This window comes from Pempheris klunzingeri, unplaced genomic scaffold, assembly GCF_042242105.1.
Source record: "Pempheris klunzingeri isolate RE-2024b unplaced genomic scaffold, fPemKlu1.hap1 Scaffold_312, whole genome shotgun sequence".
NCBI lineage: Eukaryota > Metazoa > Chordata > Actinopteri > Acropomatiformes > Pempheridae > Pempheris > Pempheris klunzingeri.
Window position 1 is genome coordinate 5287 of NW_027255223.1, and position 26415 is coordinate 31701.

Sequence of the window (26415 nt, forward strand, 5' to 3'; positions counted from 1 at the left end):
GCTAGTCTGCCTGAATGTGCCACCTGAGCTCTGCGGCCTGACTGTTCTTCGTTCTACCCAAGTTCTCCCACATTACACCGCTCCTCTGCAGCCCGCGCTGGCTACTGCTGGCTGCTCCGTGACCGTTTGCTGTCCTGGTTCCACAATGACGGGACAAGCTCCATACCGACATCAGCAGAAAACTGCTTGAGCCCATAAAAAAAAAAAATACATTTATTGTTACTAAAAGTAGACATATATGAGCTCAGTATATATGAAGGAGTTGATGCACTTCATTCTTGCAATTGTGTTGTTCCCATTTGGGTGAATGCACTTACTGTAAGTCACTTTGGATTAATCTAATTCAATTCAACTTAATAACATGATGATTCACAGACAAGCCTGCTATTATGCTGATACTGATATAATATCAGTATGATAAAACAGGGACTGTCTGTGCGTCCTATCCAGAGTTTCTCCAGGTTAGGGGAAGAAGCAGAAGATTCCTAGCCACAACAGGATGGACAGGTCTAGCCTGACAGAGCAAACCAATGAAGGAAGAACACACACTGCCACATGGCTACTGTCTGTTAAAACCAGTTTACCAAAGTCAAACTAGATGAATAAGTGCTGTGACAACCATATACTGACGGGATAATACAATTTTCACTTCTTTATATTTGCTCGGGTGCGCCAGGGCGTACACAGCTCCCTTTGTAGAAGTAGGAAATGTAAAGAATTACAAAGTGACTGTGCTTAGCAGACCTTTATCTAAGGAAGGCCTAGAACGCTCAGACAAATCCTATCTCGGTCGATGAGGTCTTCTGGTCTGTGGATAGGCTTTTTCCAGTGTCCGGCCACAGGTCCTGGTGCTGTTTCAGGGACTAGTGCAGGTTGGGATACTTCAAGCAGAATCTGTCAAATGCATCATATATGGCCCGTCTGCGAATGAAACGGACATGCAGTCAACAGTGTGAATTTGCTCTTTTTCCCCTGGCGAAAAGTCAAGTAAATGACGACAGACAGGAGATCTTAAATCAAAAGATGTCTCGCGCAGTGTCAACAAAACGCAACATCATCATTTTCATATGGACTGGCTTTATTGGACAACCCAAGCAACGTGGATCTGCCTTGGATTGCACAAGTGTTCCTACTTTTCAGGAATTTCTATGTCTACTGTAAAACGTTTGGACATAAAGACAGGCTATACAACTTATTTTAGAAACTGTTTTGTCATATTTGTTGAAAACAGTGAAAAAAAAGCCCAACAAAAAAAAAAAAATCAATAAATCAAATGGCTACAGACTGTAGAGATCATTTAAACGGCAGTACTTCAACACTAGAAGTCATACTACAAGTACACTTGGTCCCTGACTAAACACATCTTTTGACATTTTTGAGTCAGTGGTTTACCTGAAGACATTCTGTTTAAACAGGTATGCACTGATGTGTCCTCCATTCAGATATCTGACCTCACATCCTGGCCAGATCTCCTGCAGACTGAGGACCCCTGTACGAGGGATGTAGGCATCCTCTTTGGCCTGGACCACGATGATTAGACTGGTGTCTACAGGGACTAGGATAGGTGGAAGGACACATTCCATTTATTTGTGTATACATCATATATATCATACATCATCGGCAACATTTTCTCGAAATTTAGAGGGGAAACTTTACGCAAAATGCACTTTTTAAAGTCTTTTCAACATAAATCATCTCCACAAACCCCAAACTATGAGAAAAGACCCTTCTCTCTCTTTTTCTCCTGCTTCGTCTTCCAGTAAATGTGTTTGAAACATGTTGTTTAGATTTGGCTCCCCTTCTTACATAGAAATGAGGGATGTCCAATGTGCAACATCCTTCAGCCCTCCAGCAGGCTGACTGCAGGCCTGCTGAAAACCTGAATCACCCTCGCTGTCCTCCATTGCTGTTACCTCGCCAGCACCGGCTCAGGTAAAATGAAGATGTTGAAGATTCGATTAAAGCAGACAAGTCGTTCTATTGTTGCCCCAGCTGTGAAAATCCCAATGAAGATGCTCTCTATTGCCCCTTGGTAACTTGGCACCTTTCCTTAAGAAATACAATCATTTATTAGCTTCCTCACCAGGGTGGAGATGTGAGGTGACCATGTTCTCTGTGTACTGCTCGTAGTAGTTAATGTTAATTTGCTGGCGATATGAAGTTTCACCATTGTATGAAATCCAGCCAGTGGCAACAGCCTAAGCAGGGCACTCCAAATGTTCTTTTCCCGAGCAACACTCCCAGCTCTTCCTTGGCCAGATGAGCTATATAATCCCTCCAGCGAGTTCTGGGGTGTCCTCCCAGTTGGATGTACTGAGAAGACCTCCAAAGGGAGGCACCTGGGAGGCATCCTGGAGCAGCGGCTCTACCCCGAGCTCCCTCTGGATGTCTGAGCTCCTCACTCTATCTCCATGTCCAGACACCCTGCTGAGGAACCTCATTTTGGTGGCTTGTGCCCACGATCATGTTCTTTCAGTCATTAATGAAAGAAACAAAACTTATTCTAGTCTACATTTAATTATTTTATAGAAGATTTATGTGTGCTTTCCTCTGTCTTACTTGTGCCAGGCTATTAATGAGAAACATTGCCCGTAGACATGTGTGTTTGCCCCATGAAACTTACCTGAGAAGTTGGCCATGTGTGTACATTCATCCATTACTCCCTTCATGAAGCTCATAGACTCTCTATGCAGTGATGGCCGGCAGCATTTGTCTGACTTTGTCCTCTTCCCATGCAGTGTGTTGTTTGCATGAAGGATTCTAAGAAAAGACAGAGAGGGATTCCAGATGAAAAAGTGTCACTGCAACCACGAGTAACAGTAGGATCCTGAACATTCAACAAAACAGACAAACAAATAAAACACACACACAAAAAAAATAATTGTCGCATGGGTGGACTTTGGTCTCAATCAAGAGTCTCTTTCAAGAATGAACCAAGGCACACTGTGGAGTTTATGCAAAATGAAAATGCCTTTATCTCTCCAACTGCTGTTCACAGAATTACCTGTGTTCACATTCAGACGTGCACAACAGACCTTGAGAGGAAAGGTGGTACCCCAGCTATCTTCCTCCACCCACACAAACACAACATGGAAGTTTAAACGCCGGGAATTAGAATTATCGTTAATGTCGTGAAAATCTATAGTTTTCAAGATGGGGGCACATGTTGCACGTATCAAATAAGATGTTTTGCAACACCACACAATTTGTTAAGAGACTGGAGTGCCCCTGCAACCACCTACCAACAACAGTCAACGCGAGATCTTTTGGATTATAAAACTGAAAGGGGGAAATAGCCTGACATAACAAACAACAACCAAGATAGCCAATAGTTAGATAACAGCAACTATAGCACTGACAATAGGAATATGACTAATAATTAGCAATATGATAACAGTGAGAGAGAACCACAGCAGGAGAACCAGGACCAGGATCCACAGGAACCAGAGAGATGAGAAAGGCACAGAAAGGCTCCGGGGAAGATACCAAGTTAGTAACAGGCATTAAAGAGACATGAAGCATAAGGATGGAGAGGAAGAGGAGGAGAGGGTGCATCATGGGAGTCCCCCGGCAGTCTAGGCCTGTAGCAGCATAATTAGGGGCTGGTCCTGATCCAGCCCTAAACTATAAGCTTCATCACAAAGGAAGGTTTTAACCTACTCTAATGTAGAGAGGGTGTCTGCCCCCCGAACCCAAACTGGAAGGAGCCTCCTGCACTAATTTTGAGGACTTTAGGAACCACCGGCATTCTGAGAGCTCAATGCAGCACTATGAGTTCTTTAAGATATGGTGTAGCCTGACCATTAAGAGCCTTCTAGGTGAGGACAAGGATTATTTTCTGGATTTTACTGGAAGCCAGCGAAGGATTCATAGACAGAATGGTGCTTCCCATGATCTTTTAACCCCTGCTTGGTCGGCCAAAACTGCTCCATGCCCAAATGTGGTCATTCTATATGTACCAAAAATAGGTTTGAGTGGTCCATTGGCTCACTGAAATCTAAAAAAGGAACTATGACCATTGATGTAAGGATCTCCAAGTCGCAGACAGACACAGACAGTCTATCTTGCAATGTCTGGAGCACAGCACAGCAATCACCTGTCACCATGGTAACCCTGACATTGGAGTGTCATTCCTTATCCGAACGGCGCCAGACTACCCAAAACAACCACACAGTTAAACTGTGCTCCAAAGACAGAGACGTTTCCCAACATCAAGATTCACAGTCGGCCTTGACCAAAACTAACCTAGGGTAAATCCTGTGTGTAGAGGCTAAAGACGGATAATTCTCTTACAAATATGAACATGATATTTAAAGCCTTGTCCTTAAAAAACTGCAAAGAACACACTCTTTAGCTTGTATTGACATTGGCTTAAATTGATTACCTTGGTCGAGTGTCCAAGCTTGTACCACTGTTGTTCACTGATGATAAGAACTCGTCTAATCTGTCTCCAGTCCTGCCCTCCTCAGTTCCAATCAATAGGCCACGTCCAGCTTCCCCTCCAGCTTTAGGCTTTTCACCCTGGCCATAGACTGCTTGGAGTCTGTCATCTCCAGAGAGGCCCAGCAGATGCTCTAAAGAATCCGCATTCTGCACAAGTTCTGGATCCATCTTAAGGGAATCAGCCTGTTAGATGTAGACACACAGACCAAAAGACAGATCAAATATAGTCATTGATGCTCACGTGTGTTCATGCATGTTTTTGGTTAGGGGGAAACTGGCTCTCAAGCAGAGTCCTTGTTGTGCTTCTGATTCATGGAGAGATTCCTTAAGTTTCTATAGGACATTCAGAACACCAATAAAGCCTTAAACAACTACTTGTTATGGAAAGATACTGTAGAGTAATAGCAACTTAAGAAAGAACTCGCACTCCCTCTGTGTGTGTGTGGTAATCCCAGGCTTCTCCGTCCTTTGTTTCGGTTGTCGGGACAGCCGCACATGAGTGTTAGTGCATGTGAGTCTATGAATCGTGAACTTGAAACCAAAAAACTGGTGAAATGAATCCAAAAGCAAACCAGAGCTGCTGCTCAACAACAGACTCATCTGAGCTACTGATCTCGGTAGCACAAAAGCGAAGAGCGGTGAGCCAATGGGTGGATACAAAATGAGAGCGAACGAACAAGAGACCGGCTGCAGGGGAAGGAGGAGGTGCACATTTGGTTTGGTTGAGATGCTGAGATATCGTTTCAATTTCACAGTAGAACCATTGGTTCATGATTCCTTGATTAAGTAATTTTCCATCACTATGTGAGTATGAGTGAGTGATGAAAAAAAAAAACAACATTAAAAAGATAACATACCCCACAGTACTCCAGCAGCTTAATGATTTCCTCTTCATACACAGAGTTAATGGCATACTGCTTCTCCAGCTCGGTCCAGTTTACTGCTTTACTCAGCACTCCCTACACACACACACACACACACACACACAGACACACACACACACACACACACACACACAGACACACAGACACACAGACAGAGTCATAAAAAGAAAAAAAATACTAGTTCAAGTTGAACATTTCTTCAGAATGCATTGCTGTGGGGTTGCATTTCAATTCATTCATTCTAATATTAAAGGATAGCCTCACATTTTCTTAAAACAAAACTCAAATGTCTGTATGTACATTTAAATAGTTATTGATCTCTGTAATTGCTCCTCCCAATATTCCATACCATTCCATGATGGAGTTGGTAATGGTGTTCTGATGAAGCAGCAGAAATTCACCAGAACATGAGAGGACCATGTGCCACTTTTAGTTTGTCATAGTACGCACACCAACTTTACCCACACCACCTTGTAGCCAATCTGTAGTATAATATGAGTTATATCATTATAGCTAATAACTTTAGAACCGAGCATTTTTAGACAAAAGTCAATCAGGAAATTTCAAAGCCGCACAAGTGGGAAAAAAAGGAAATGTATATTTGGAAAGGTTCAAGGTAAAACCACAATAAACATGTTCTTGTTATTTATAGTTCTTTATATGTGATCTTCATAATCCAACCAATCAGGCTGCTGCTTGTACAATGTATCTGATCAAGCCGCAGTATACACTTCCATCAACCAGCAAAGAGAAGAAAAACACTTAACAGATGATAGCCAAATGTGTCCTTATTGATCTATGTCAAGTAGAAAAAGAGTCTCTCACCGTGGTAAAAACACTTGAGGCAGTGGACCAGGACAAACAGGGAATCAGGGGGATGGGCTTCGGCCAGTTAGTCACTGCCAGGGATGCCATCTGGACACAAAGACACACGAGGGACTTCATGAAAAACATGATCTTTGGGGAGGATTAGGTATTACATTGGAACCACCTGAAACTAGAAACTGCTTAAACTAAATGGCATAATGTGTGCTTTGGTGACTCACATATCCTCCCATGGAGATGCCAGTCATTCCTAGTGGCCAATAACCTTCTCTCTCAAGCCAACTGAGAAGCACCGATGACTCCAGGATCAAAGCCCCTCCCATTACAAACAGGTCCGACACGTTCTTTAGACTGGACCGTCTGAAATATAGAAAGTAAAGTCCCCATACAGTTTAACCAGAGATTCAACAGAATATGCGCTTGAACGACACAATGAAGAGGTGAAATGTCATTCTATCTCATGCTGTGATCAATGTACATTTTCTTATTTGATCCACTCATATCTGAAAATAAACACTCAGCCAACTGGTAATTAGTCAAACAAAAGACAAGTGTGAAGGGGCGTTTACTTACAGTTGGTCTTTGGGTTTACGATAGCCATGTAAAAGGTCCGTCAAGGAATAAAACAAATGTCTGCAGACAGCGACGTCACAGAAAGATTACAAGAAGACACAAACACATGACCAGAGGATGGAGTTCAGGTGTGAGTGTGAATGGTTGTGTCCAGATATGACTGAATAACGTAATGATCCTTCAAGTGGAAATAAACTAGAATGTAATCCCCAACCGATTTTACAGTATCTGTTGTTCACACCTGCTTTATACTTTACGGAAAGCCGTCTAAAAAAGGTACATAGCGGGACGTGTGTGTTGTTAAATGGGCAGCCTTTGATCTGAGATGTGCTGCTGATGTGTTACACACAGCCGTGGATGACGGCGGTGCATCAGTCCTGTCACGGCCTCCTTTCTGACTTTCTTTTTAGCTTTTCATATAGATTCTCTTTTCATGAGTGAAAGTGTGTTAACATAACTTTAAGAACAGTGGCATTGAGGCAGCTGTGAAAAGACAATAAAAGGATATAGTAAGGGTTCTCCAGAAGCAGTGAAGCCATTCCTGCCTCCTTGATCATGGGCCTGGCCATCAGGGTCCGCCGACGCCAGAAGAACTGCACACACACACACACACACACACACACACACACGCACACACGCACACACGCACACACGTCACTCTTATCCAGCATTTTTGGCCTTGGTGTACTTAAAGTTTAAGTTGAGGCAAGGTAAAAAGCTTAAGAGCCTTACATGGTCTCCAGTCCCAGCCAAGTGAATACATACTGGTCTGTTCTTCTGCCACCTCTTGGGAACTATGAACTGGAACCTGAAACAACACATACTGGATGAGGACTCACTTGGATGTGACAGCACACAAACACATCACGAGTGATCCCTTGTAACTTATTTGACATCGTGAAACTCAGCTGACAAAGTGAAATATGGCTGCAGTTATCGATTGATGTTGTTATTGTCCATTTAACGAGAACAATGCACAATACATTTGTTGCACCAGATTTGGAATAACAACAACTGGAATGGAAACAAATTACTGGCGAACATTTCATTATAATGCGCTGTGTTTTAGAGAGGGTGTTTAAACCTGTTTTATCTGTTCGTTCAGTATTAGAGGTAGAGGACGACGTCATGGTCTGTACCTGGCTTTGACCGCCTCTGTTGGCAGGATGCCTGGAACAAAGTGCTCCAGAGGAGAGATGAAGAACCCATCGTGAATCTGACAGTCGGCGTGGTCCTCTGTCTGGACACAAAGACACAAGCATGTGCACGTGTGTGAGAATAAAATAAGACTAAACAGATACTTACAGCGTGTGAGAGAGCAGCGACAGGAGACCAGGCGGAGTACCTTGTTTATGTAAATTGGATAATCCTTAGGCACCAGAAACTTGCATTTCTCTCTGTCTCCAATGATTTTACGGAACTCAAAGATTCTGAAAAACACAACCAAGCGAAAACATAGCAGTTCAACATCTGCACAGATCCAGCTGTTTGATCACTGAGTGCCAACAGAAAATGATGTGATGAAAATATAGTGTGATGAAACTGAAATGACGTGCTCCAAATCATCCCCTCAGGAGCCAATGTATGATTTCTCATTTGGCATACCCATGTTTGCCATTCACCCGCATTGCAAAATCGCCGATTACAGTACGCGTCTTGTATTCTGAACACTGGCACCTTTGAAACCACAGTATTGCTGATGCTCCAACTGCCCTTAGAGCTACAGCTGGGTGCTTTGATACTTGAGAGTAGTGAAAAATGCCTCAACAGCTGGTTTCTAGACTGCTGTTTTGAAGCCTTGGGTTTTGAAAGTTGGCTATTACCAACTTGGGATGTTGACTTTGCAGAGGCCCGCCCCTGATTGGTTAGGTCAAAAGGTAGCCCCGCCCTAAAGCACACCCTGCTTTCTAGTCAATTTCATTTTAAACGGGACATAATTCACAAAATGAACATCATGCTGTATTGAGGAAGATTTAACTCTAGCAGGACTTCCATACAATCAGAATACTTTTCCTACCAGTGAAGGTGTTGGCCACCTGCTGGCTGTTGGAAAGAATGCAGGTTAAAGGCACTTGCATAGTCTTTCTATGACACTACCCTGCTGTCGAGCAGACCATTTGTCGGTTACCACTGTTAATGTCCTTACAGGAGCAACCCAGTGAGTAAGCCACCATTACTTGATGAGGTGGTGTAACAGAGGCTCTGTCTAAGGAGGTGGAGCAGTTGTCTGAAGGTTCCCTTTTCGATTCTGGCATTTATACATTTCCATCTATTGATATCATCTTAAGCACAGCACAGAAGCACAGCTTGTATGTGGGCCTCGCTGGGTGAACACAGAAGTGAGCTCTGACCAAAGTCACTCAGCAGTCATCCATGCCAGTCTTCCCTAAGATCATAACCTTAGGTAGTGACAGACACTGTGGACAGAACAGCTGAGATGTGTTGAATGTGTGTGATCACGTGCTTCTCTATATCTCTAGCTGTATTTGGTTGTGTTCTCTGCTTTCCATACCTCTTGAGATCTTCAGGCTTCCCCCATCCCCCAATGAAGAGTTTGCTGAGAAGCAGCCTCCTGTAAAATATGTCCAATCTACTCACACCCATGGACCAGCACCTGGCATCTACACAGAGAGAAACACGCCTCCATCAGGTTGTGTAGAAAAATAACGCTTACAGGTGATATCTTTACAGGTTTCCTGGCAATGGGCCAACTCAAACTGAGCGCGCTGAATGGACGTGCTTGTATACTTTATATTGCTCCGCTTATCAGTGGTGCCTCTCCTGCTTCACTTGTTTGGTAAGTCACAAGGTGAGTCCACAGATTTATAGTTGTTACAGAGTAAGACCGCTGCTTTGTACAGAGTGGACAACAGCCTGATCTTTTTAGTAACTTGGGATGCAACTGTAAAAAACAAAAAAAACAAAAACTAGGAGTCGAGTGCAGATCTCCACCAGGTGATCTCTACCATGCCTTACTATAACCTAACCTAAACCTAAACCTATAACCACGGCAAGCTTTACAAGATATTGGTCCTCCTGCCATGTCTGTAATTGCAGACTCAATTTCTGCACAAGTGTCTTAAACTAGTTGTATCCTGTAACTGTTTCAATAAAGTTATTAAAATGTTACAACAACTTACAGTGAAGACAGCAGTGTAGATGTCACAAATGGTCATATCATGCTTAACTATAGCGGATCATAACATTTTGGGTATGGAGTAAATCTGTAGCAGTTCAAAACAAGACCACATTTTTCAGCGTCATCTGTTAAGAGCTATTGAACAGCAGCTTGCGCTCATGCACAGGGCCGGCTCAATGCACCGACTGAAATGCACAGGTGAAGGCACTTTGCAGCAGAGCTCCAGCGTTTTCACCAGACGCTGAGAACCTGTCGTCTCGACAACCACTTTTCCAGTCCTAGTTATTACTTTGGCACAGTCTGAATGTGCAGTGAGAGTGTTGTAGTTAGCTGCACTAAAGATCTGTTTAAAAGTGTCAGCTGAGGCGGCGCTCCTTCTTCTTCTTATGTTGTATTAATGTTTCGCTGCTTGTGCTTATCACTTAAAATCTATCGTTATTAACTAGCAGGTTAGCGGTTAACATTTATGTTAACGTTACACATATATTTGCAGGAGTGAGAGAAATCCCCTGCTACTGTTGATGCCCAGCGTGATGATGCAGATATTAGGAAACAGGAGTATAGTTGTTGTGTCACATGTCATTTTAAATGAGGAAAACTATAATACTATAATATTAGTCCTGTTATTATTCTTCATATATTAACTATTGTCAAGTTTTTCACTGTTACCATATTGCTAATTATAAGTCATATTCCTACTGTCAGTGCTATAGTTGCTGTTAGTCTCTCTCTCTCTCTCTCTCTCTCCCTCTCCCTCCCCCAACACGGACATAATTCCTGTTGAAAAGTGAAGTGAGTCAGAGTCTCCGTTCTCCTCCTGCAAGGTTGGCAGCTGTTGTTTGCCAACCCTATCAGTGGAAATCAGAGCCAAGTGCATGAGATGGGATTAAAACAGTAAAGCTTTCATATCTTTCTATTGTCTATAAGCAGCTGTCCTGTTAATGATGAACATTTTCTGCACTGTTCATCCTGAATACATTTTGTAGCACGTTAATATCAACTGCAATGACTGCATGTATGTAAGTTACACATTATAACTAGAACTATTTCAGAATACACCATAAAGAAAGCTGTTGAGATATAGTGGATGTGAACGGAATACATAGTTTATAAATCAACCTCATTAACTTTCACAAAATAGCTAATAAGGCCTATTGATGATGGTAAAGGAGTATTTTATCGTTGCTGAGGCATCCGTTGAGGATGTAAATGTGACAGTCGGACAAAAATGAATATTTCATCCATTTAGATGAAGGCGGCAGGCATGTGGAGTCACCTCACAGACACCAGCCCTCATCTTAATGTGAGAGCAGAATAGATAGAGCCATTTTTGGAAAAGTGCTTTGATATTAAATTATTAAAATGTGACTACAGTCTTGGACATTTTCAGTAGGAATCCATTTCAGCAAACCATTGAGAATAAATGCTGTGGAGCCGGACGTGAACACACTGTTTCGGCACAAGTGATTTAACCTTTCCTCTGTTCCAATTGTGCATCTGGAATAAAGTTCACTTCTGTTTGAGGATAGGCAGGAACACAAGCAGATTTTGGAGCCCACTGCGAGCTTCAGCCTGCCAAAAGAAACAGTTGTATAACAGCAGTTGTGCCTGTGGATAAATGAGCCCACTGGAAACATGGCGCAGGTCACGTCACGCTGACCGCTCTGCTGTCACGTGAGGTCAAACTTCAGCCGTGCTTCTGGTGCCGAACATTCACCGTAACGACTAGAAGAGAGGCGCCCACTGAAATGTGACATTTCTCGCCCTTTCCACGGACACAGTCAGAGTGGGGCTTTAGTTTAGTGGAAACATTCAGAAGCAATGACATTATGAATGATGCACTGAGCTATATATACATATACACATATATATATTTATATATATATAGTGGCTGCTGAACTTACAGCAGCACATCGCTAGCTAGCTGATAACGGCAAAGATAAGATAGTGTAAAAGGGTAACGAGTAAACTCTTCTAACAGTCACTAACGGTATATTATGCATATATTATGTGGTGTGTGGGAAACTGAACGTCTATGACAGCAGAGCAGACACCAGACTGTACGAATATTTTCCTGCTGTCCAAAGTTCAACTTAGCTAAGTAAGCTAGCTAACTTAGCCTGGATCATTCATTGCCGACAGTTAACGCAACGGACGTCGTAGATACAGACAGACAGGAAAACAGTAACGTTACCTCAGACTGTCACGTTACATGGACGGCTGCTATCCTCGTGGACTTGTTGGCTAAGGTTAGCAGCTAACGTTATCCTCAGAGGTCCTCAGAGGGCGACTGGCTGACACCCGCTCATTATTCGTCAAGCTGCTGCTGATGCTGCTGCTGCCGTGTGTCCTTCTGTGAAGAAGTGCGGAGGGACTTCCGGTCACAACATTCAAAAGAAACCTGTCCCGAACACACGTCTACTCGCTGGTGTAAGAGGTCTTATTATATTTATATATATTATATTAGGTCTTAATGTGGCTTGTATCAGTAGCTTCTGACAGCCCAGTGACCCTTTTAGATCACATTAATGTCCTCTTTGATCATATGTCTCAGCTCTCATATCATCAGCTCTCATATCATCAGCTCAAACTCCACATCTTAATCACCGACACCACCCGGAAGCATTACCTGTACTGGAAAAGTCAGCAGGCGCCTGAGGACTGCCTGTTCTTTAAGTCCTCTTGTTGTGTGTCTGAAGCAAACAGTGGTGCTGTTAGCTGTGAGATGAATGACTTTGACCTGTCAGAAAGAGAAGTCATGTGACACAGATCAGTGCTGTCAGGGACCAGGTCCCTCCACATCCTCTCCTTCAGGTCTGTTCCCTGGTTTAGGTCTGTATTTACTGGATATTTAGTTTCCTTATAGTGTTGCCAAGTGGGAGATGCAGAAATTAAAAAAAAAAGCAGTGATCCAAAGGTTCGATCTTGTACGGCACATTCTAGATTTTCCCCAAAGACAGCTACGTAAATTGATCACTGTATCTTGACAAATCAGATTGTGCTTTCACGCGATCTGAATGTAGGAACAGTGAAGTAAAATCCATTTATCCGATCAAACGTGATTAGTGGTCACTAGCTAACCATGGGCTCACTTTGAAACCACACTTTACTGTTAGATGGCGGCTTGTTAGCAGAGCCATATGTTAGTGTGTGTGTGGGGGGTGTGTGTGTGTGTGTGTTAGGATTTCAGGTGATTGTTAAACCATTGTTTACATTTCCAAAGGTTGAGGTCATTCAGGTTGAGGTGTGTGGAGGCCAGCGGTTCTCTGTAGCGATCTGTGGATGTTCTTAGCATGTTCTGTACACACCGACTGTCTGGCTCCACGGTTTGATCGGCATCTTTATTTTCCATTGACAGTGTTGGGGTAATACATACTACAAAGCAGAAACATTGGCATCGTTGCTGGGCTCCAGCTAAATCATAGAGTTTTACAGACTCGCTCACAAACATTACACCGCAGAGGACTGTTGAATCCAACATAGAGTGATGACAGGAAATGTAAAATCAGTTGTAGTGACTATCTGCAGGTAAACCAGTGAGCCCGACTGGACTGTTAGTGATGCTGTGGCGTTGCTTGGTTTGGTGACCTTCTCGTACAAAGAGTTTTAAGGATCCGAATTGTGAAGAACGTCCATTTCCTGGACCGATGATGGAGTTGAAGACAGGTCTGCCTGGGGATCAGTTAGCCCATGTTTTGGCGGTTTCCATAACCTCTCCGATGAGTGTCTTTCCAGTCATCCCAGCCTCTGGCTTTCAGCAGAGATTCCTCGTCATCGTTTTCGATGTTCTCCTCTTTTTTTTCTTCTTCCATCTCCTTTGCGTCAGCGTCCTCCTCGACGACGACCTTCCCGGGTATCCCCTGGTCAGGCAGGCGTCCGTGTTTCCTGTGCTGTTCATACCAGTCGTCTACTGTCATGGTGGGAAGGCTGGGGTAACCAGCTCCAAACACCCGAGCCTGTCGATGAAGCAAACACAACCACCATCTATCACACGCTGCTGACACCATATGAAAGAAACTACAACCTTGTTTTGCCTGTGAACTATCCTGTATGATCCTTGGGGCATCACTGTTAAGGTGGACTCTTTGTTGGACAGGTAGTTAATGTTAGGTTCTTGTGCTAGCATCATAGCAAACATGAGCTCACCACAGCTCATTTACAAAAAATCCCAGGGGGTGCTTACTGTTTCTTGTCTTGCTAAAGCTTTTTCACTTTACATGGGAACGAGGTATAGAGATGAATCTTAAAATGTGGGGTGTGCTAACCTTTGTTCTGTTTTGCTTTTACTGAAGAACATCTACTCACTGTCACCGTCAGTGTTAAAAGGCCCTTGTTCTGTTAGGTATGGTGTTCTCCAGTGATGCTGATGAGGTTCTCAATTTAGTGAGTAGATTAATGCAGCAGTAATATGATTCCTCAAACATTAGATTTAATAGGTCAACACTGACATTTTACTGCATTATGAGCACTTTAAGTGAATTTTGCTATAAAAACGTACATACCTTTACCTGCTAAGGTTTAAAATGCAGAACATTTACTTGTATTGGAGTATTTTCAAAGTGGAGTATTAGTACATGTGCTTAAATAATGTTTATCAATTGTTCTTTTTGATTGGGAGGTCAAAAACTCCACATGTGGTGGTGTTGTAGTTATTGTTCGCATGATACAATCTCTATATTATATTTTTTCAGGCCTATGAATTTCCAATTTCCCTTGGATTTTCTTTGTGTGACAAAGACACAAACTTAGCAGGACGTCCTACAGTTGACTTGTTAGCGCTCCGACGCACAAACTTCTTACTGATGACACCGTTTCCACATCGTCTCACCTGTACAGCGTCCTTGGTGAGGATGAAGGGCTTCATGGGGGGCCTGACTGGCTGAGCCGGCTGCTTGGCACCACCCTGCTTCAGACCATCCATCCTCTTTAGTATCTCTACCTCCTGGTCGATGCTCTCTATGTCCTCCAGACACAGAGTGATCCATCTCCGGACATTCAGAAGGTAAAAATCTCTTCTGACTTCATCGTCGGCCTGTCCGCTGTCCATGGCTTTGCGAACATCTGCCAGCCTGGCCTCCATCTCCTTCTTCTGACGGTACCGCTCGATCTTGGCTTGTCTCTGTGCTGCCATGGAAACCAGGTCTGATGAGGAGGAGACGGGCTGGAACAGCAAGCACACGTCACTGTTTAAATCATTACCAACTTCACTTTCAAACTATACTCTGAGTGACACTGACTGAGAACATGGGCCAAATAAAAGAAATACACATCTGACCATTTTTCCCCAAAGGTGGTTTCTGTGTTGACAGGTTCATGTTTCTGTTCAGTTATCTCGTTATTTGATGCTAAAAAAAAAAAAAAAAAAGGGTAGTGACATCATTACTGACAGCTAATCCTAACCCACAACTAAGTCTGGCAGGTTTATGTGCGGGGCATCAATACTGGCTCTGGCTCAAAATGATCTCGCCACCATAATATGGCAGCGCCTGTGTGCAGGATATTTATATATCGGTGGGAGGAAATGGAAGCGCGTCATTCACATGCACATAAAGCAATGCTTGTGTGATCTGAAGACTTTCTGTGTGTCCTTCACAATAAAAGCTGAGATACGCCAATGCTGCGAATGGCAGGACAGACGCAGAAATCACAAATGCAGATGAGCACAGGATGTCGCAGCTCAAGCCAAACCCACCCTGCAGCCTCTGAACACTGGACCACTGAGGAATCAGTGGTCCAGGGGTCAGACTGCCTAATGTGGCCAGCTGGTCTGTTATGCTGGTGTGTGCCGGGGACGGGGCGGGAGGGCGAGAGACACTAAGCGGGTTAGAAGGCCAGCTGAGGGGTTGGAGGAGGTGTTAGGCTGCACTCCCTGGAGGTGGTGGCAGGGAGGAGGATGCTGTCTGAGTTGGTAGGCATCCTGAACATCATCTCCCTCCTCTTCCGTGGCTGGTTAACAAACACTTATATTCCTACCAGTGGGCACCAAACTCATCCCCACTCTGTGTGTGTGTGTGTGTGTGTGTGTGTGTGTGGGCATCAGTGGACTGAACCTGCTGAGGTAACTGTACTGTAACAGTGAGATATATCTTTGACCTTATGGCTACATTCATCTTATGTGCCTTTTTTATATGCACCTGCTTAGAAGGGCCTACTTTCTTTATTTGCATGAATACTACTTGTATCTATGTTTCATTTGTCCATCTGTTATTACAGTGCACATTGACGGTCGCTGTAGCATCTATGCTAACTGTGTAATGTATTTAATGTTACTGGTTACTGCGAAGGGTCTCTCATATTAACATATCTAAGTACTTGCTAATGACCGAATGGTTTATTTGAACCTTCCCACACTTCCCACAGTCTCACTCAGCTCACCTTGGCTGTAGAGTATCCGTTAGCCGGCGCTTCGTCGGGACTCGTGTTTTCATCGCTGGATTTTGGCAGTTGAAACCGAGACACGTTGTACTCTTTACACCTCCTCAGGAAATCCATGAAGTAGACCCGGGCTGTTTGGACGATCTCCAGCCGCCTGTCTCGGCCGGTCTGCTTCATGCTCAGGGCTCCTAAGAGAGCGGGCAGCAGCAGGTATCTCAGGTCCGCCGTGGCGATTTCTTCCAGCTCTTCGTTGCGACTGAACAGGTCGAGCTGAGCCACCATAGCGGACGCTTCCTCCAGCAGGTTCATCCCGCGCTTCACCCTCACCTGGACACTGTTGGAGCCAAGCGCTTCGTTCGTACTGTCTACCTCCTCAAATATCTTCCACCCACGGTCTAGCATGTCGGATAATTTAGGAGGTTCTGCGTCAGAATTTGATGGCTGTCCACCATCGTTGATGTTTTCACACTCCGCCATCTTGTCTTGTTTTCCGGGTTGCGTCTTCTTCTTTTGTTTATTTTTTATTTTTTGCTGCTTCACACTCTAAGGAACATGACTGCCCCCCAAAGGCCAAACATGGAAACGACACTTGGAGGCCGAAGGAGCTGCAGGTTTTGCCACTTGATGTGAACACACAGAACAATCCAGACTGAACGCAGCAACTATCTCCCCATAGAGCTCCATGTTAATATTCCCAAGTTTACAGCAGAAATAAACATCACAGACACCTAACTCACACATTTAAATTATATTCAGGCTGTGTGGAGGTGTGGGCTGGTTTTGAGCTCAGCTGCAACAGGGAGAGTTGCAGGAGAATAGTGCCAGACCAGGGTCGCTCTGCCTGGGCCTGGAGCATTTCCAGGTGCTGCCGTTGTACCGCCGCCTACTCCTGGCTCATCTGGGCCATTTGCCCCAACATCTGGGCCAGAATGGCCAGAGGAACAGGTTTACATGGTTTGATGTTCAGGAAACACATTTTTCTCACACATGGCTGCTGTAGCGGCTGTCAGCCTCTGTCTCAACAGTCAACAGTTAGAAGAACAGAACAATCTGCTGCCTTGCTCTTGCCATCAACATCTTGGTGAGCCTGGTGAGGGGCTGGAGGATTTAACACAACTGCTGATTTGATTTGAGCCAAATTTAAATGGCATTTACTGACAGGTGGAGCAGGAATAAGAGAGGAGATGGTCTTTTCTCAGAGTTTGGCGGTCTGTAGGCACACCAAGGACACAAAAAACAATAAAAAGTGCATTTTGCATAATATGGGACCTTTAAACCGTATCAGCTGTGACATCACCGATGACTGCATCAAAGCCAGCATAATACTTTACGTCTAGGATTGCCACGCTGTGTGGTTTTTATGGTCCGATAACCATCTCAGGAAACATCACGGTTTCACTAAACACAGCACGGACCGGAAGGGACTGTGTGACGGCCCGTTCAGCTGGATCAGGAGGTGGAGGAGCTAGCTTGAGCGTAAAGGATGAACTGAATTGTAAGTTAAAATATAGCATGTAACCATAACATGTCATTACGGTGCATTTTATGATCAACCATGAAATGTTTCCAAGTTTTTCTTTTTTTGTAAGGAATGTAGTAAATCGGACGGATGGGAGAACATGCTTGGCACTTCACGTGTGTGTGTAATGGAATGGAAAGAAAGCAGAAGAGACAAACACTGAGAGGCAGATAAGGCACTTCACTTTATTAGAAATAATCACTTCTGGTACAATTTGATAAGCAGCAACAAACATTTAAAGCATTTAGTTTAAGACAACAGGAAAAAAAAAAAAAGAAGAAGCATACTTTTGATGAATGAGTTCATACACGTCATGGAGCGCGCTAACTCCAAAATCTCATCCTGCTCTGGGGTCAAAAGCGTTCTTTCTCCTGAATAAAGTGAGAATAATCACACTTTAACGACAGGGAGTGTAAATAGTTCACCTGCCATCTGCTCCTACACCATTTTAACGGACCGGCTCACTACAGACTTATTAGACATGGAAAGAACACAGCAAAGCGACTGACTTGATAAACCCAGACACAACTTAATTATATTAGAAGTATGAGTTGAAAAAAACAAAAATAATAACATCCATTTTTTTTTGTTGTTGTTGTTGTTGCAACAAATAGCATTTCTCATTTGGCAGTCTGACAGTGAATAAGTGGTGAGAAAAAAAAAAATAGATGTTTTAAAACTGAAATCCCTCTGAACTTCTTGTATTTCACTCAATTCAATTCCAACTGTGTTTGCGGCGAACGCTGAGTATGAGGACGCGTTCGGTTTTGATGTTTATGACAAAAGGAATTTCATCACTTGTGCGTACATCACATGGGCGCCACTCGTACCACTGCAAACTGCCTTCAGATTTATTTATTCATTATTAAAGTCTTATTTATTATATCTCTTGATGATGGATCACTTAAATCCACCTTCATAAGCATACAGACACCGCGGTGGCTCGGCAGCGAGAGGCACATAGCTTATAGAGCGGCAGACAGGAAAAGCTGAAAGCCCTCCAAGGATGTCACCCAGAGAAAACCTGCAACGGAAGCCTTTTTTCGTGAAGTAATAACTCAGCATTCATCATCACACAACAAAGGCTTCAATAGAACAGCGTGTATAGTGCAACGTTGTGGTTGATTCGAAGCGTTTCGGTTTTGTTTCTTTGAAAAATATCCGACATACCTTTAGTTTTTTTTTTTTTTTTTTTGCTTACTTAGTCTAAATCCTAAAGTTCCCGTGAGTCTCAGTGGCCATTGCTAGTTGGAAGACGGAGCACGAGCACAAACTATAGAAAATGAACACAAATGAATGTTGTTGTAAACAGGAACCGTGAGGCGCTTGTCCCTACTGGACGTTTGCGTGGCTGCTAATCCAGCCTGGCAAAGCAGCAACTGCCCCGAGGCCCTAGGATCGGTGCGTCTTCGCTCATTTGTGCCGACTTCACAGAAAACGTATTTCGGAGTATGTACTGGTGACATTAGCAGTGCACTTTTCCCTGGTGGATGAAAACTGGCTCGACAAGCTGCAGGACAGGACGGGACGTGCGTTTGGTGCTTTAAGTTGGGTGAGAAGGAGACTTCAGCGGGACATTTGATTGGCTGTGCGGGAAACAGTTATTACTGATAAGTGCTCCAGTGAATCATGGGAAAAATGGATTTGCCCGACTGGTGATCAGATGTTTCTAACGGACTCTTGGAAGTTCACTTGACCTGTGCTGCTTTAACTCATGCGAGGAGACCGTGCCCTGTTGTTTCAGCTGTGTTGCATTTAAGTGACACAACTACCCAGGTCCTAGAGAGAAACATGTCATCTGGTACTATTTAGTGGGAAAATGGACACAGTGGGACAACTGGGAAGTCTGATCATGTCAGGGATGACCTGGACTAAACTAGTCGGGGCACAGCAGGCAAGCTGATGATACAACACAAGTGTTCAACTTGTCATCATACGAAAGCATTCAATTCAACGTAGATGGAGAATAAAGTTTTCCAGCAATAAATACATGTTTAACTGGTTTAAATGGAGTTCTAAATTCTCCCCCAACTCTCTCACTTCTACTTAGTTTACATGTTTAATTTGCTGTTCCTTTTTAAAAACTTACTGTGTGTGTGTGTGTATTATCCCCCATATCATTCATTCTCCACACATTTAGCACCAAACTGTACTGTTCTTTCCTGTACAAGGTAACACCAAGGTGAATTCTTCCCAGAATCCCCGGATGCCTGCATTAACTGCTTCTGCTTGACTACTCCATGAACACCGTATTCTGACTCAAGATCAGCCGCACCAGAACACACTACGACTAAAGAAACAGAACCAATGCAAAAAAGAAAGAAAATACAATTCAGTCCACGACCTGTTTGTTGGTCCCAAGAATTTAAAGCATAAAGATACAGACTGAGCTTTGTGTCCAGTAGGACTGGACAAAACATCTATTACCAATTCATCCATTTAAGAAGTATGGATTTTTTGCTTCTTCAAAATTGTAATCTAGAAAACACCTTTTGGCACAAGACAGTTTAGAGTGCACGCTGATGAGGAGGAGGAGGAGGAGGAGGAGGAGGAGGGCTCTGTTGTTGGCAAATTAATGATTTGCTGAGTTATCGGAAAGGCACAGTGTGTGTGTGTGTGTGTGTGTGTGTGTATCTATGTGTGTGTGTGTGTGTGTGTCTGTGTATGTGTGTGTGTGTGTGTGTATCTATGTATGTATGTGTGTCTGTGTGTGTATGTGTGTGTGTGTGTGTGTGTGTGTATCTATGTATGTATGTGTGTGTGTGTATCTATGTATGTATGTATGTATGTATGTATGTATGTGAGTGTGTGTGTATCTATGTATGTGTGTGTGTGTGTGTGTGTGTGTGTGTGTGTGTGTGTGTGTGTGTGTGTGTGTGTGTGTGTGTGTGTGTGTGTGTGTGTGTGTGTGTGTGTGGGCACACACACGTTTGGCTCAACAGGTCAGAAGACAAACCATGGCTTAGTAAATAGAAATGTGGCATCGCTGCCATGGACAGCACCATTCTTGTTGACAGCACTTGGGGGAACGTCCTGACTGGCTGTGAGGTTGCTGCTCAGCTCATCAGGAAACTGCAACAGAGGGAAGAAGACATTATTTCAGCCAATCACAGCAAGTAAAACTAAATACATCAAAATAAGAAGGAAAGAAATTCCTTCGTCTGTCCGTCGCTACCTGTATGGGTATCCATGGTACTTTGCTCTGAAGATGGAGAGCAGCCAGCTGAAGAACAGAATCACCAGACCAATACCTGCTACACACATAACTGACACAAACACACTCGGTTAGTTTTGCTAGACAGGAGATTTGCGTGCATAAGCATTCATGCAAATGAATAGAACTACGTTTCATTTCAGCATCAGTGATGAACAGGGAACTCAAACGTTTCCCCGTCAAGTAAATTGTTCTCGTCCTCAATGGCGAGAAAATTCCTCAAGATAAAATGAGAGGAAATTCGATGCTGCTGTATATTCTAGACAGCACCGCATAGTGTATAGGATTAATTCGGTTCTAGCTCCAGAACAAGTCCAACAAATAAATAAAAGGTAAAAAAAAAAGATGAGGGATTTTACTGTGAAACATCTGTACTGATGAACTGCGGGATTTGCATTAATAGAACATTAAAACTAGAGAGCTAAAATATCATTAAATACAATTCTAAAAGAAGAAGACATCAGTAATAGAGGTCTGCCAGTGATACAAGTCTGTTTTAAAAAGCCATTATCTATCTGGATGAAAAAGGGGACCCAGAGAACATACAATATTGTACAATTACTGAATTCAACACTTCATTGATGCTATTTGATGTGTTCACTGGCTGAAAATCATGTCATTCAAACCGAATGGAGGTTTTCAACAGGACGTTTAAATAAACAGCATATGCAAAGCATGAGTTCGGACTGATGGAGCCACTCACAAAAAGTTAGGGATATTTGACTTTCAGGTAAAATTTATGGAAAATGTAAAAAGTGAATGCTACAGTGATATTATATCATGAAAGTAGGGTATTTAAGTATCAGCATGCACTGGTAGTTTCTTCATCTTAAACAATTTATTGAAAGAAAATCTAACAACAGTGGTAGGTATACCACAACAAAACATTTTCAGTGTCTCAATAAATTGGGATGTGGCCAAAGGAGGTCCACTCCTCTCCTTTCTGTGACTCTTCCAGTCTCTCTGTATCACTGTTACAACCTCCTGATGACACTCTGTGACCCTCTAAGCTCAGTGAACACCTCCGTCTGAGGACTTCCTGTTTGAAGCCTCCAGTGTTGAGGTGCTGCTGATCAACTGTTAGGTGTCGTCTTGGTCTCATGGTGTCAGAATGTGAACAGCACGATGAGGAGGACTGTTTAAATACCAATTCTAACTGAAGCAGGAAATGTATTGGTGGATTCATGGATCAAACCTGTTGTGAATGTTGCTGTTAAGCTTCTTGTTAGAGAACAGCAACTTGTGCAGAAAGTACTGAAACACTGAACAGTTAGACATGTGCATTCAAAAGTTTAGAGAAGGTCACATTAAGTTCACCTGGAAAGGTTAGAATGCATTTTAGGTTCATCCTGAAATTTCACCTGAAAGCCGAATATCCCTAAATTTTTGTGAGTAGTGTGTGACTGCTGAAACCTCATGGAATTATTCATGGACAGATCGGAAGAAAAGTCAACCTCTCCATTTTATCCCTGGGAGCACCTTGAGTGGACTCGCAAATAGAAAACTGTGATTACACTCTTGGTGAGCAGTAAACATCTAAGTGTGTGTGTGTGTGTGTGTGTGTGCACATACTCTTCCTCTTCCCAATGTCCATGTCAGAGGTAGCAGCCTCACACAGCAGCACCATTCCCATGGTAACAGCAGCATCTGACAGTCGGGTCAAGGCTTAGATAACAAATGAATGTGACGAATGATGGTGGTGTATTCAGACCTCCTAAGAAACCACTACCGCTAGAATTTAACAGCTACATCTGGGTGTGTTGCAGTTCTTAAGTGAAGTCACGTAGCCCAAACCACAAATCACAATTTTTGTTGTAATGAACAGAATGTGAATTAGGAGTGTTTCCAAGTCAAGCGTCTACCTGAACACAGGACAAAATACATGTAGAAGAAGAGCTTGGTGGTCTGGACCTTACTGCTACTAGACAGGTTCTTTACTTTCTGCTCAGGTGTGACCACACTTGTTGCTCTCTGAAGCACGATGACGACAGATGGGTGCCCAGAACAGGTCTCCTCACTTACGGCGTCTGATACAGAGTCTCCCCTACAGGAGCAGCGGTGTGTGTGTGTGTGTGATTGCTGGAGATCACTGACAGACAGTCTGCTGCTTCATTTCAGTCTGTTTAAAGCCAGTTTAGAATTGCTGTGCAACGTAATCAGACCAAACACGTAATATTCTCTATTATCTCATTGACCCACGTCTCCATCACCTATATAGTCACACACTTTTTATGGTCAAAAGAAAAGAATATAACCCCTCAAGCCAGTGTAAAAGATTCTTTTCCTATAAATACTTGGGAGGGAAACATGGATGGCTTTGTGTTTCCCCATTTCATATTCAGAGCCCAGCTTCCCTCTAAAGCAAATTCAGTCTTGAAACACCTTTGCTTTTGTCAGAAACAATTTGAAGATGAATCGACACTCCTTTGCCAACGACCCCATCATTTCGATGAGCATCCATTGAAATCAACGACATAGTTTAAGCTTAGCTGCAAAGACGGACACAGAGGCGCTGCTGTGTCAAAATGAAATCAGCAGAAAGAGAGAGAGAGAGAGAGCAAAGCTGACGCTGCATCTGATTCACCTGCTTGGGCTTGTTTTTCTTTGTGCACTTAGCAAGAACTAATACAGATAAGAATATCTGGTTTAATCCTGAGTATTCGGGGGATGCCGGCTGTAGCAGTGTGAACATGCGCACAGCTAAAGGATACTGAAGAGCAGGACGATGTGTGTCTCAGCCACGAACTGGGCCTGACTGCTGCCATGGATGTAGCTCTGAAAACACACACACACACACACACACACACACACACACACACACACACACACACACACACACACACACACACACACACACACACACACACACACACACACACACACACACACACACACACACACACACACACACACACACACACACACACACACACACACACACACACACACACACACACACACACACACACACACACACACACACACACACACACACACACACACAGTTTGACACTATTCAAATTGTTTGTTCATATATATGTGGGAATATATAGTAAATAACGTGCTTTTGCCTTACAATTTGTCCCGTGCTAGGGTTCTTGTGCGCGTAAGGTGGTCCTCTGATGTGGTTCCACATCTGGCCTGAGGTCATGATCAGCACAAAGCACTGAAGCACAGAAAAAAAACAAAAAAACACTGGGATTATAAAAGTTACAATATAGTCATTCAAAACTGGGCTAGAAGATGTCACCGTGTCCTCTAAACGTGTTCATTACGTGCGACAATAACGCAGGCGGCTGGGAGACGTTTTTAAGATCCACATCTTGCATATTCCTGCTTGTGCTTGCTGGGTTAGGGTTAGTCTCACGAGATTGGAGCAGCCACATTTAGGAGCAGTCAAGTCCCAGTCAACCGGTTTGTCACATCAGAACCAGTAATCGACCAGTTCGTGGTGCATTTAGATCTATTTAGAAGTCTGCCAAAGTTAAAATCCATTTCCGCTTCACACCCCTACTCGGTAGAGGCCAACCTCCATGCATTAGTCTATGTACAGATGTGGGTCATTGGTGGTGTGTTAGCGGTCGTTACCAGTGCAGAGAAGGCCCAGACGTTCTTGTTAAAAAGAAACTCTAAATTGTGTCTTCGTAGATATGCAAGTCCTCCAATCACAGCCAGGAGGAAGCCCAGCAGGAGAGGCCCTGCATAGTTGGGGGGACGAATGACACGGATCTGAAAAACAGACAAGAGCGATAAATGATGGGTCACGTCGGACGGCCCTGGATACTCAGACTTAACGGTGTGCTTGGCGATTACCTGCACATCAGTCCTGTCTGCCACCCATCTGGCCAGCTGTTCGGCTGCGAAGCCGCGGACCTGGAGCTCGTAGGTGTCGGACCTGCGCGGCTTCCCTTTGAATGGGAAGTGGAGGAAGGTCGGAGCGGAGTTCATATTTAGCTGAAACACAAACGCAGTCAAAGCATTCAACGCGTGGAGCAGTGAGATTCATTAGAGGTCAAACCTGTTGAAAAGTATCAAAGCTTCTCCGTTTTCGTTAAGTGCGTCTTAGCTCAAGGCAGGGTGAGGACTAATCTCTCAGCTGCCTTGACTTCAGTCAGCATCACCAGAAGACATCTTGAAACACTTGGACTCTTTAATTAAAGACAGATGCCCATTGTCTTACTGATGACTTCTTGCTCTTGTTCCCGTGGAGCTTGAATGCACTTATTGCAGGTCTCTTTGGACGAGAACATTCAGGGCCATGTTTGGACATTTTGGAACACTGGTCTAAGAAATTTAACTTTTTCATTAATTCAATCTTAATTAAACTTCAGTCAACTTCTGGTCTGTGCCATGTATAGGCCACACAACACAGACTTAGCCTATCAATGAGTATGTTTGTCCCCGTTATGAGACTGATCATATTCAGGATATATTATGGATCAATGCACGGACAGCAGACTTAGAAAACAAGAGGCATAACCCCAGTTTAGGAAAACGAGAAGTTGTCTCACCATCTGAAAGACGTCTGATCCTTCGTCGAAATCAACGGATGCAAAGAAGACTTTGTTGGTAAAGGCAGAGGAATAACGCCAGGAGTTAGCCAACACCTGGAACTCCTCATCGGCTTGTCTGAAATGAAAAGATGCATTCAAAAAAAAAATCACAGATTACAGTAAAAGCAACCAGCTCACATTGCTCCTTACCTGCACACCCCGCACTGCCTCTGTGGCTGCAGCGCTGTAAACATGATTATCACCGAGTAGTTTCTGGGAGGGGCCTTGACAAAGCGGCGAAACTTGTCTCCGTTCATCCTGATGACTGAACGCTTGGAGGCCCACTCCATCATCTGAGTCACCTTCTCTGACAGCAGAGACTACACGAGACACAGACACAGACACAAAGACAGCTGCTAGTGGTCGGTGCGAGAACAGTTGAACAGTGGACAGAAAGTAGGAGCCATCCTGATACTACTGGCTTCATACGCTATCTTGTTAAGGCTACACAAGACATCCAAGGTAGATAAATACTTGACTCGTGACCTCCTGATAGCGATTTGAGGCGAGTGTGCCGGTGTGGGTACCAGAGCCTGCCAGAGCTGCTCGGTGTCATGCATTTACAGATGGTGTTACACGTCGCGCCACTATGTTCGGCTGCACGTTGGAGAGCGTACGGAAGCGGTTTCTGTATTTTAATTGTGAGCTGTGCAGCATCATGACTCAACGCTAATGCAGTTTAAACGCTGTATGCTCATTTGAAAACGATAGCGATATGGATCTCTTTCTTTACAATCAACAACTTTGGACTTTTTCCATACAGAAGCTAAAAGAAGCTGTCTGAAAAGTAGAGGACATTAGTAGAGGTCATTTCTGTGGGGATTTAGATTGTCAGTGGATAAAACAAGGAAGTTGGTCTCGATTGGGAAAATAATTAGTACGGTATTAGA

At 43.7% G+C, this 26415-nt stretch overlaps 3 protein-coding genes across 3 annotated transcripts; all 3 read right to left on the bottom strand.

Annotated features, from left to right (window-relative positions):
* Positions 1 to 371: 371 nt before the first annotated feature.
* On the bottom strand, positions 372 to 12196 carry LOC139225490 (protein ABHD18-like). The gene is made up of 14 exons (XM_070856307.1): positions 12059 to 12196; positions 9238 to 9346; positions 8071 to 8155; positions 7865 to 7965; positions 7458 to 7533; positions 7232 to 7318; positions 6726 to 6751; positions 6374 to 6512; positions 6153 to 6242; positions 5301 to 5402; positions 4385 to 4626; positions 2624 to 2760; positions 1393 to 1555; positions 372 to 921 (listed from the first exon to the last, which is right to left on the bottom strand). The coding sequence occupies exons 2-14, from the start codon at positions 9327 to 9329 to the stop codon at positions 864 to 866; spliced, it is 1398 nt and encodes a 465-aa protein (XP_070712408.1). The 5' UTR covers positions 9330 to 9346; positions 12059 to 12196; the 3' UTR covers positions 372 to 863.
* Positions 12197 to 13191: 995 nt separating this feature from the next.
* On the bottom strand, positions 13192 to 16726 carry LOC139225491 (immunoglobulin-binding protein 1-like). The gene is made up of 3 exons (XM_070856308.1): positions 16240 to 16726; positions 14693 to 15025; positions 13192 to 13820 (listed from the first exon to the last, which is right to left on the bottom strand). Exons 1-3 carry the CDS (start codon positions 16714 to 16716, stop codon positions 13548 to 13550), a joined length of 1083 nt encoding a protein of 360 aa, XP_070712409.1. The 5' UTR covers positions 16717 to 16726; the 3' UTR covers positions 13192 to 13547.
* Positions 16727 to 20660: 3934 nt separating this feature from the next.
* Positions 20661 to 25841, bottom strand: LOC139225489 (dolichyl-diphosphooligosaccharide--protein glycosyltransferase subunit MAGT1). The gene is made up of 9 exons (XM_070856305.1): positions 25676 to 25841; positions 25484 to 25601; positions 24786 to 24926; positions 24561 to 24701; positions 24049 to 24138; positions 23684 to 23747; positions 22545 to 22619; positions 20934 to 21024; positions 20661 to 20830 (listed from the first exon to the last, which is right to left on the bottom strand). The coding sequence occupies exons 1-9, from the start codon at positions 25816 to 25818 to the stop codon at positions 20815 to 20817; spliced, it is 879 nt and encodes a 292-aa protein (XP_070712406.1). The 5' UTR covers positions 25819 to 25841; the 3' UTR covers positions 20661 to 20814.
* Between the last annotated feature and the right edge of the window lie 574 nt (positions 25842 to 26415).

Excerpts from the sequence above, each read along its gene's own strand:
- LOC139225490 (XM_070856307.1), bottom strand. The coding sequence starts at position 9,329 with ATGGGTGTGAGTAGATTGGACATATTTTACAGGAGGCTGCTTCTCAGC. Across the intron at positions 5,403-6,152 it reads CCTCAAGTGTTTTTACCACG|GGAGTGCTGAGTAAAGCAGT; the intron begins GTGAGAGACTCT and ends GTGTGTGTGTAG. Across the intron at positions 4,627-5,300 it reads AGCTGCTGGAGTACTGTGGG|GCTGATTCCCTTAAGATGGA; the intron begins GTATGTTATCTT and ends TACATCTAACAG.
- LOC139225491 (XM_070856308.1), bottom strand. The coding sequence starts at position 16,716 with ATGGCGGAGTGTGAAAACATCAACGATGGTGGACAGCCATCAAATTCT. Across the intron at positions 15,026-16,239 it reads ACGGATACTCTACAGCCAAG|CCCGTCTCCTCCTCATCAGA; the intron begins GTGAGCTGAGTG and ends TTGCTGTTCCAG. Across the intron at positions 13,821-14,692 it reads TCACCAAGGACGCTGTACAG|GCTCGGGTGTTTGGAGCTGG; the intron begins GTGAGACGATGT and ends CTTCATCGACAG.
- LOC139225489 (XM_070856305.1), bottom strand. The coding sequence starts at position 25,818 with ATGATGGAGTGGGCCTCCAAGCGTTCAGTCATCAGGATGAACGGAGAC. Across the intron at positions 24,927-25,483 it reads GATCAGACGTCTTTCAGATG|CTAAATATGAACTCCGCTCC; the intron begins GTGAGACAACTT and ends TTTGTGTTTCAG. Across the intron at positions 24,139-24,560 it reads TCTGGGCCTTCTCTGCACTG|TGCTTTGTGCTGATCATGAC; the intron begins GTAACGACCGCT and ends TCTGTGCTTCAG.